Here is a 10465-nt window from a genome sequence, read left to right as displayed (position 1 = left end):
CTAGAACACTACCACATTTCACTAATAAGGGATAACTGGCCTTGGTAGAAGGTGTAAGTACCCAAGGTACCCACTACAAACCAGGCCAGCCTCCTACAATTAGGTACAGTAATCAAGTTACTGATGTATCAACCTTAACGTGATAACAGTCTTAAATGCTCAATTTCAGCGACATTTTTTAAACAAAAGGTTGACCGGTTGCATGAGATGATGAGGTTAAATTGCTAACAACCCAAGGACATTGGAACTCTAAGTGGAATTGGATATTTCTGGCATTTCTCTCACAACATGAAAATACTTGGTTTGTTTAACACATTATAAATTGCCACTCAAAATAACACACACTAAAACGTCACACATAAATTCACCAAAAACCTCCAAAGGGCTGCACACAACATAACTGTCAACTACGTAGCCACCTATGCCGGTTCCCGAATTAACACCCTTCTCCAAATGAGGTACCAAGTACAAATAAAGCAGTTTACATGTTGCCATTGTGAGACTTGGCGTGATTGCTATTATCTTGCACCTAATTGGAATTTCGGTATGCCATTTCGTCTCCTCAGCTTAACAGGGTTTTCTCCTGTGGAGCACTAAAGATAACACTTTTTTGAATTTGATAACACGGTTTATGAGATACATACAACAGACCGGATTAACTTGCAAAAATAAACAAGCAGGTCAGCCAGACATATATATATTCTATGAATAGGTGCTGCGAGGATCAAGAAAACTCCCACGCCCTGCCCTCATAGCTGTAGAACTCCCTTTGCCACTCCCTCTGGCCTGCCTGCTGGCCACAGCTGTCAAGTCGCGATAGTATCAGGACTACGTTCCCCGGCATGCACAGGGGGCTGTCAGCGCATCTAGCCAATCAAGACTGAGAGGAGACGAAGGACGCAGACTTTCCTAATTAAATGTGTATAATAAAATGATAGTTTTTATCGGTTATCTCTTATACTTTTTACACATTCTGTTAGGGGATACAAATGCTAGGGAGTTCCGCAGCACCTCGACGGCGGGACGTAGGCGGTAGTGCAGCACCTGCCCCTCCTGTCTTGCAATGAAGACCCGGGAGTGGGTGCGGGCGGGGGGTGGAGTGCTGTAACTGCGTCACCGCCTCGTCCGCCTAGTTCAGTGTGCAGAAAGGAGGGGCGGGGGCTGCCGGCAGGAAATGAAATACATTTTTGATACAAAAATAAAATACGGAGAGAGAAGAGGAAGCGAGAGGAAGGGTAGCGGGGGCACGGGCTTCCTTGGCAACGCCTGGTCCTGCGCTTCTGCCGTCGGTCCACCCACTGCCGCCCGGTAAGCAATGGCGGGGCTGCTCCTTGGGAGGTGGGTCCTGGGCAGTAGGGGGAAGGCAGGAAGGAGGAGCGGGGTGCGGCCGCGGCCCGAGGAGGAGGAAGCTGACAGGGAAAAGGGGGCGATCCCCGGCGCTCGGTGGGTGGTGGTGGTGGGTGAAGAGGGAGAGACATTGTGTCCGCTGGCGACGCCCTGTCGCCGCCCTACTTCCGCCCTCCCCGGCCGGGCCGTCCTGTCTTAACCAGGGGAGGAGGGCGAGCCGGACCCGCCGCCCAGGAGGGGGAGAGGCAGAGGGGCTCGAGGGAGGGGGCAGTGCCCCAGCGGCCGCCATTCCAGGGAAAGGACAAGAGGAGGCGGAGGAGGCCGCCCCTCCCTCCATCAGCTCTCCCAGCCTCCGAGCCCCAGCGCCCGGCCTTCTTCCCATTGCACCCTCCTCCCAGGCTCTGCTACCTCCATCTGTCACCTCCGAAGTGCCATGAAACACCGCCTAGTATTAATGCTGCAGGATGAGCGGTATGTACAGTACCTGCCCCTCATACATAAAACCTCTATTCTCTAAGCAGTGTGCATTATTTCATGTGATGTTGTTGCTGTCTCAGGTTGTGGGCACCACCTCTAGGCTGTTACTTTACACCGGGGCGGGCTTCAAATAGTACTGTACTTTGTGCATGTGCTTTGGCATTTTAATTTCTTTACGGTTCAGAGATTTTAAAAAAACAAAAAAACAATTGGCACAGGACTATTGCATCGAGAGCACACACCCTCTTGGCCTAAGTACAATGGAATATTTACGAGCTACCTTGTTTTTCAGATTTAAAGAAAGAAACTATGGCCACAGAAGGAGGGAAGTCAACTGATGCAGATTGTAATAAAAAAAACAAAACATCAGGCTCGCAGGTAACGCCCCATGACTGCTCCCCCACGCCTCCCCTTTCCACCCACCCCCCCCCCCAAAAAAAAACACAAAACACCCACTGCGCTTTACTTTTGATTTGAACGTCAGCTAGGCCCATTCTCTCTGCTCACGGCTTTATTATACACATGGGGGCCATTGCCAGAAGCATTATGTAATTTTGTAACTGTACTTGGAGGAGTGGTTACAGATCCTGCCTCCAGAACTGTTTCTCGGCTACTGTAGCTTCTCTATAGAAATGTCAGCGGTGCTGTGTGGTTGTGAAACATGAATTCTGTTACGTAAAACGTGATGTTATCTGGAGACCTATGATAATCATTTCGTCCAAACGTTTCTCCAGACTAATGTACTCCAGTTATTTTTGACGAGTTAATGTGTATGGGAGAAGGTGAATGTTTGTTTGGGTTTACTTCCTAAATTGAGCTGTCAGAAAATATGGTCACACCTACAGGCTAAGTCTAAACCCGCCCATTTTCCCCCTTCTGTCTTTGAGTAGGACTCCCAGCCGTCTCCACTGGCCTTGCTCGCAGCCACATGCAGTAAAATAGGGACAACAGGCGAAAATCAAGCAGCTGGACCTCAACAAATTATCATAGACCCAAGCCAAGCTCTAGTACAGCTTCAAAGTCAACCACAGCAGTTAGAATTGGTCACTACTCAACTTGGTGGAAATACTTGGCAGATTGTGGCTGCTGCTCCTAATTCTAAAGAAAACAACATAGCTCAAGCCATGGCTATTGCTACAAGCACAACAGGCCCTACGAGCAGCAATAATGGTAACTCATCGCCCACCAAAACTAAACTGGGCAGTTCTGTGTCTGCCCCTGGGCAGTTTCAAGTTATCCAGGTGCAGAATCCGAATGGGAGTGTACAGTACCAAGTGATACCACAAATCCAGTCAATGGAAGGACAACAGATCCAGTTTGCTTCTGCAAATGCTACATCGCTTCAAGATTTACAGGGGCAAATACAATTAATACCTGCCGGGAATAATCAAGCTATTTTTACAACCGCTAACAGGACAGCTTCTGGGAATATCCTTGGTCAAAACCTTGGTAATCAGACGTTGCCTGTACAAATTAGGCCAGGTGTGTCTATACCACTGCAATTGCAAACTATCTCTGGCGCTCAGACCCAAGTAGTAACAACCTTGCCAATAAACATTGGGGGCGTGACACTTGCACTGCCTGTCATAAACAGCATGGCCGCGGGAGGAGCAACAGGTCAAATTGTCCAGGCCACAGACGGAGGACTTTCCAATGGGAATCAGCTGGTGTCGACACCCATCACCACTTCTGTCAGTACTATGCCTGAATCTCCTTCTTCTGCCTGCACAACCACGGTTTCTACATCTCTAACAAGTAGTGACACTTTATCGAACTCTGTGGAAACAGGCCAATATGCAAGCACACCAGCTACAACAGAAAATGCTACAGACGATTCGCAGACACCAGTTGCAGATTCAGAAGTTCAAAGTACTAGTCAGCTTCAGGCAAATGGGTTACAGAATTCTCAAGATCAATCAAGTTCACTTCAACAGGTACAGATTTTAGGCCAGCCGGTTTTGCAACAAATACAGATCCAGCAGCCTCAACAGCAGATTATCCAGGGTATTCCACAACAGACTTTCCAACTACACACAGGGCAGACTCTGCAGGCTCTTCAACAACAGCCTCTACATAATGTTCAGTTTCAAACATTAAGCCCTACTCAGGTTCTCATTAGGGCTCCAACGTTGACACCGTCAGGACAGATCAGCTGGCAAACTGTGCAGCTTCAAAATCTGCAGAGCCTTTCAAATTTGCAAGTTCAGAACTCTGGGTTGCCCCAGCAACTGACTCTGGCCCCAGTGTCTTCAAGTGGCAGTACATCTCTTGCCCAGATTGCGCCTGTGACTGTTACTGGTACACCCATCACTCTCAACACTGCTCAGTTCACTTCAGTGCCTAACATCCAGACAGTGAGTGTTGCCAGCCTGGGTGCAGCAGGTGTTCAAGTACAAGGCCTCCCACTTACAATCACCAGTGTTGGAGGTAAGATAGTTATGCCATTCGTGCTTCGTTACTATAGAGAGTATAGTTGATGTACAGCTCTTTAATACGCATGCGTTTTTAACTGTTGTGTTTTAAACTTCAAAGTAATTGCCACAAAAGATGCCTTCAGTGTGACTTTTGGGGTATTACTTACGTCGTTCATATTTTAGGAAAATAATTAGTTGTTATAGTTAACGAAACTCATTTATGTATGTGTGGAAAACGTGTCTACGCCCGGGTTGTGCCGTCTACCTAATATGTTGGTAGAAAATCATGTTTCTTAAATGCAGGTCCATATTTGCAAACTCATTAAAACAGAGTATTTAATATTTAAAAGTGAAGTGTTACATGCACGAATTATTGCCTTTTTAACTAAGTTGCAAAAAGCACTTTATTTATGTTACATCATAAAAACTAAATTGGATGCTGAGAACTGATATCCAGTTTTATTAGCATCTTCTTTTAAATTTCTTTTGATGATTATGTAGAGGTTGTCCCTCCCTTTCCCGACCACCCCTAACAAAATTCTGTTATTTCAGGGCCAAAGGCTGAACTAAAGATTTCCAATTTGTACATCTAGACAAGCTGCATCTGAACTTCTCTATATTCTGCCCTTATGGCACTGCCGCCACCCCAAGATCCTTTCAAAATATCCACTTCCTCTGATGTCAGGCACCCACAGTATCTACAATTCTGCAGGGTATATACCATGGGGTCGTCTTGTGCGATCCATCCGGCTCCCACTGCGTGTCCGTATGTAATTATTCAGGCACATGTCTCACACCTTGCTTCGCATGCACTAGAATCACCAGTGCACCTTGCAACTAAGGACACCTATTGGTCACATAGGTATGTAAGGTCTAAAACTCATTTTTTTAAATTACATTCTTTTTGTAGTGTGGGGGAAATGGCATGTTTACATGGTGCCGCTTTGTGACCTTACTGTAATACACTTACTAGCCTCTTTAGGCCCCTTAGGATTTCATTGGCAAACCTTTAGCTCAACCCCTGGTAGCTGCGGCTTTTAGCAAAAAGGCTTGCACAAAGGAACAAGTGTAAAGCATATAAACAGCACAAAAATAATTGAAGAAGAAATTGAGAAGACATCAAAGAAACCCAATGCCAATTTATAAAAATAGACTGTATTTTATGTATTTTTAGACACCACAATGAAAAACATCCACCTGAGGGTTCTAGAGATACAAAATTTGCAAGGTATAGTACATGAGAGCATTTCACTCAACTGCAAACAAGCATTGGCAAATTTGACATTAGAAACTTTTTCACTGAGAAGTTTGGGCTAGTTGTAATGTGGTCACTTGGGTCACTCGAGGTGAACAGCTCCAGTGGTGAGGGTGAGCCAGTCTTGTTTTTTGGCAGGGGGCGGGGGTGTCAAGATTCTCAGAAAGATTTACCTCAGCAGTTGAAGCAGTCTTCAGTCCGTTCCAGTCACTTTTACCCTCGTCAGGGCTCTTCTTTCACTGATGCAAGTGATGAAGGATGCTGAAGATGCTGTGGTTGTGATGTGGTCGATGGTGATCTTATTGCGACAGCGTCTCAGTCCACGAAGTGGGTGAGGTGATTCTGGTCACAGGGTCGACATCCCTCGAAGTTCTCTCGGTGCGGGCAGAAATCGTGTCTCTACCGGTTGCTCAGTATTGGGGTCACAGGACAATCATTCCTAGGTCAGTAACTCATTATCTGGAGTTCCTGGCTGCACGCCAGCAACACTCCTGGGTTCAGTGAACTCAGGTGCAACTTTGTGTTTGGGCCCTGGTGTTGCACGTTGGTGGTGGATAGGAGGCTTTTGAGCTACCAACTTGCCCTGAGAGGCTTCTTCAGCTGTTGTGTCCTAGTTCTGCAAAAAGAAGGCTAGTCAGCTGGCCCTGGGAGTCTCCTTGATTTAGCTGGGCTCTGGAGACAACTTCACCTTCAGGAGGGCATGACAGGCATAGTCCCTCTCATTTGCTAGTCAATAGATGGATCAGATGCAGTGCAGTTTCTCTTTGCCGGCTCCATTGTGCAGCAGGGCAGTCCTTCCCCGGTCCCTCTGTCAGTCCAGATGAGATCTGAGTTCACTGTGACATGAATGCCCCATTTATGGTTAGAAAATGCAGTCGGGGTAGGATGTGGTGTGTAGCCAGTGGGTTGACAGGTTCCCACCTCTCCCAGCATGTGGCGCTTTCTAGTCCAACTTAGAGGTGTGGCTACCAAGAGGGTTACATGTCCCTGAAAACCGGCCTGGCAACTGGTATCCCCCTGTCCTGTCCCAAGTGCCAGCTGTCTGTCTGAACAGTGGAGCAGCCCCTATCCTGGTTGTTACCTGCTTGTCCCTCAAAGGTCTCGTCTCCTTTGAAGATATCCTTTTAGGCCAAAAACCAGTGTGACTTCCTGCAGGAGAGAAGTTACTCCTCCTTCCAGAACAAACCCCTACTGTATCCATTCCTGGAAGTCATTAGCATGTCTCCCAAGTGGTCAGAAAGCTGTCCTTGCAGCAGGACCTTGTGTGCAGCTAGTATGGGCATAGGGGACTAAAGGCAACGAAGTGGCAACTTTGCTTAAGTTATACACTGCAACTTGTTACATTAATTGCGACCTGAGAAGTAAGTTGGGCTTATTGTAATAAGTTGCTTGATACCTTGGATGCCCCACTTTGGTTTCACAGTTACAGAGTTAGCACAGCTGAGGTGTCAGCGTATACTGTGTACTCACCAATTGGGTAATCAGGCTTTTCACAGTAAAAACAACGGTTTCACATTTTTACTATCAGAACATGTAAAACTACGTGTTCTGCCCGTGGGATATGTTGTACCCTGCTTTAGGACTCAATAAGACTGAGATGGGGTGACTTACACATACACCTGGGGGAAGTCTGGCTTTGCCATTACTTTAAATGACAAAGTCGGGCTTGCAGTCTAAACTGCTCTTCCAGCCTGCAAATGGCATGTTGTGAGTCTCGGTTTTCTGGAGTCACACCCTGGGTGCTGCAAATTTCTGGGAGGGTCTGGCCTGGGGGCAGATCGGCCTACTGTGATTTTGTTTAGGCCAATCTGCCCCCAACGGGGGTAGAAAGCATTGGACACCAGGGATTTTTGTTTTTGTCAGTTTCATGCAAGGGGCGCTCCACTGGGGGGCAAATTTTATTTTAGGCCATTTCTGCCCCCCTTGGGGGCAGATTGGCCTATTTTTGTAGGCCAAGGGGGGGAGAAACCACTGGACTCCAGGGATTATTTTTTTTACATCATTTTCACGCAACAGGAGCGACCCCTTAGGAAAGGGTTGCTCCCCTGGGGGGCAAATGTATTTCAAGCAATTTCTCCCCCCCCCCCCCGGGGTAGATCGGCCTATTTCTATTACTGAGTGTTTTGTTTGGGGGTGGGAGGGCAGCTCCTTGGGCAAGGGGGTGCTCCCCACAGGGGCACATTACTGTTGTCCCCCTTGGAGGCAGAGCCTATTTTTGTAATGCCCATCTGCTCCCAAGGTGGGGGGGGGGGGGGAGAGGGGGCAGAAAGGTCACCACAGACCAGGGAAGATTTTTTTTTTCTTCAAAAAAAGGGTGGGGGTATGCCCATACCTCCACCCCCAAATAAATGGGGACAATTTTTTTCTGCCCACTTGTGGGCAGATGGGGGCATTTAGACCCCGATCCAACACCTCCTGTGGTGGTGGGGATGAGGGGTCAGAAAGCCCACTAGAAGCCATGAATAAAAAAATAAATAGTGGGGTGGTGGCTACCAACCAGTATGGGCATGGTTATGCCCCACTCCAACTGAAGGGGGTGACAGTCTTTTCACATCTTTCCCCCACACACTAAAACATCTTATCCCACGGCAAGCAAGAGGACATTTGATTAATTTGGATTTTGGTTTTATTTTTGTCCCGTGAGAGCTTGTCGTCCCACTTGGCATGGTGAGGGCTACACTTTTTGGACTTTGGGATTTTGCCATGTAGAAAAAACTACAAGACCTAGACACATCTGAAAACTAAACATCTGGGTGAGTCCAGGGCGGTATGCTTCACATGCACCCTGCACCATTTTCTTACCCACAATGTCCTGCAAACCTCCAACTTTGCTAGAAATCACACATTTTTGCCATATTTTGTGATGGAACCTTCCGGAGTCTGCAGGAATCCACAAAATTCCTACCACCCAGCATTGTCGCATCTATAATGATAAAAAGTCTTCCCCCTTGTCAGCCTAAAACCGTTTTTTTTTCTCTCACATTGCCATTTTGGACCCGCGTTGGTTCCTCCTCATTTTGGACATGATTTTGGCTCTTCCCTGTCACAGGCACTTGGCTCACCTACACAAGTGAGGTATCATTTTTACAGGGAGACTGAGGAGAAAGCTGGGTGGTAGGTAATTTGTGCCGGTGTGGTGATCCCACACAGAAATGTGGGGAAAATGTGATTGATTTTTTTAAAGCTAAATTTGAGGTTTACTGAGGATTCTGGGTAAGAAAACACTGGGGAATCCACGTAAGTCACACCTCCCTGGACTCCCTCGGGTGTCTAGTTTTCACAAATGTTTGGGTTTGGTAGGTTTCCCTATATGGCTGTTAAGCCCAGGACCAAAATGCAGGTGCCCCCCGTAAAAATAGGTACATAGAGTTCTGGGGCATTTCCTGTCGCCGCACTAGGCCTACCCACACAAGTGAGGTACCATTTTTATCAGGAAATGTTGGGTAATGCTGGGTAGAAGGAAGTTTGTGGCTCCCTTCAGATTCTAGAACTTGGCAGCACCGAAACATGAGGAAAAAAGTGGTTTTGTTTGGCCAAATTTTGAGGTATGCAAAGGATTCTTGGTAACAGAACCTGGTGAGAGCACCACAAGTTACCTCATCCTGGGTTCCCCTGGGTGTCTAGTTTTCAGAAATGTCCAGGTGTGCTAGGTCAAAATCCACAGCTAGGCACTTTGCAAAGGAAAAATGCGATGTGTCCACATTGTGTTTTGCGGCATTTCCTGTTGCGGGCACTAGGCCTACCTACACAAGTGAGGTACCATTTTTATCGGGATACTGGGGAGAATTGTGGGTGCAAGGAAATTAGTGGCCCCTCTTAGATTTCAGAACTTTCTATCACCGAAATGTAAATTTGTTTGGGCCAAATTTTGAGGTTTGCAAAGAATTCTGGGTGACAGAACCTGGTGAGAGTGCCACAGGTTACCCCATCCTGGGTTCCCCTAGGTGGCTAGTTTTAAAAAATGCACAGGTTTGGTACGTTTCCCTAGATCCCGACTGAGCTAGAGGCCAAAATCCTCAGCTGGGTTCTTTAAAAAAACACGTCAGATTTCAATGTAAAAATGCGGAATACTTGGGGAAACAGAATAGAAGAACAAGTGTTATTGCCCCTTGTCTTTCTGTAGTTTTTTCCTTCCACATGTAAGACAGCGTGTAAAAAAGAAGTCTATTTGAGAAATGCCCTGTAATTCACATGCTACTATGGGGACCCTGGAATGCAGAGATGTGCAGACAACCACTGCTTCTCAACACCTTATCTTGTGCCCATTTTGGAAATACAAAGTTTTCCTTGATACCTATTGTTCACTGTTTATATTTCACAAATTGAATTGCTGTATACCCGGTATACAATGAAAACCCATTGCAAGATGCAGCTCTTTTATTGGCTCAGGGTACCTAGGGTTCTTGATGAACCTACAAGCCCTAAGTATCCCTGTAACCAGAAGAGTCCAGTAGACGTAACAGTATATTGCTATTGAAAATCCGACATTGCAGGAAAAAGTTACAGAGTAAAATGTGGAGGAAAATGGCTGTTTTATATATTTTTTTATTTTTTTTAACCTCAATTTTGTTTTTATTTCAGCTTTTATTTTCTGTAGGGAAACCTTGTAGGATCTACACTATTGACCCCTTGCTGAATTCTGAATTTTGTCTACTTTTCAGAAATGTTTAGCTGCCCGGTATCCAGCATTGGTTTCACACCCATTTCTGTCACTGAAAGCACAAAAAATAGTAAAAATGGGGTATGTCCCAGTAAAATGCCAAAATTGTGTTGAAAAATGTGGTTTTCTGATTCAAGTTTGCCTGTTTCTGAAAGCTGGGAAGATGGTTATTTTAGCACTGCAAACTCTTTGTTGATGGCATTTTCAGGGAAAAAAAACCAAAAGCCTCCTTCTGCTGCCCTTTTTTCCTATTTAAAAAAAATGATTTTTTTGCTGTATTTTGGCTAATTTCTTGGTCCCCTCCAGGGTAAC

The 10465-nt window shown here is 46.3% G+C and overlaps 1 protein-coding gene across 3 annotated transcripts in view; it reads left to right on the top strand.

The window, feature by feature from the left end:
- The first annotated feature begins 1123 nt into the window (after positions 1 to 1123).
- Positions 1124 to 10465, top strand: part of SP4 (Sp4 transcription factor) — a 76252-nt gene continuing 66910 nt past the window's right edge. Inside the window, exons 1-3 of one of the 3 annotated variants that reach the window (XM_069211471.1) lie at positions 1124 to 1308; positions 2117 to 2202; positions 2715 to 4251. In XM_069211471.1, coding sequence (XP_069067572.1) covers positions 2134 to 2202; positions 2715 to 4251 — 1606 coding nt within the window. In that variant the 5' untranslated portion in view covers positions 1124 to 1308; positions 2117 to 2133. Of the gene's footprint in view, positions 1309 to 1445; positions 1819 to 2116; positions 2203 to 2714; positions 4252 to 10465 lie in introns of those variants that run through there. The other 2 variants (XM_069211472.1, XM_069211470.1) reach the window with 2 other exon arrangements.

Source organism: Pleurodeles waltl, chromosome 10, assembly GCF_031143425.1.
Source record: "Pleurodeles waltl isolate 20211129_DDA chromosome 10, aPleWal1.hap1.20221129, whole genome shotgun sequence".
Lineage (NCBI taxonomy): Eukaryota > Metazoa > Chordata > Amphibia > Caudata > Salamandridae > Pleurodeles > Pleurodeles waltl.
Note: the sequence above shows the minus strand (reverse complement) of the source record. Positions and strands in the feature narration are given on the sequence as shown.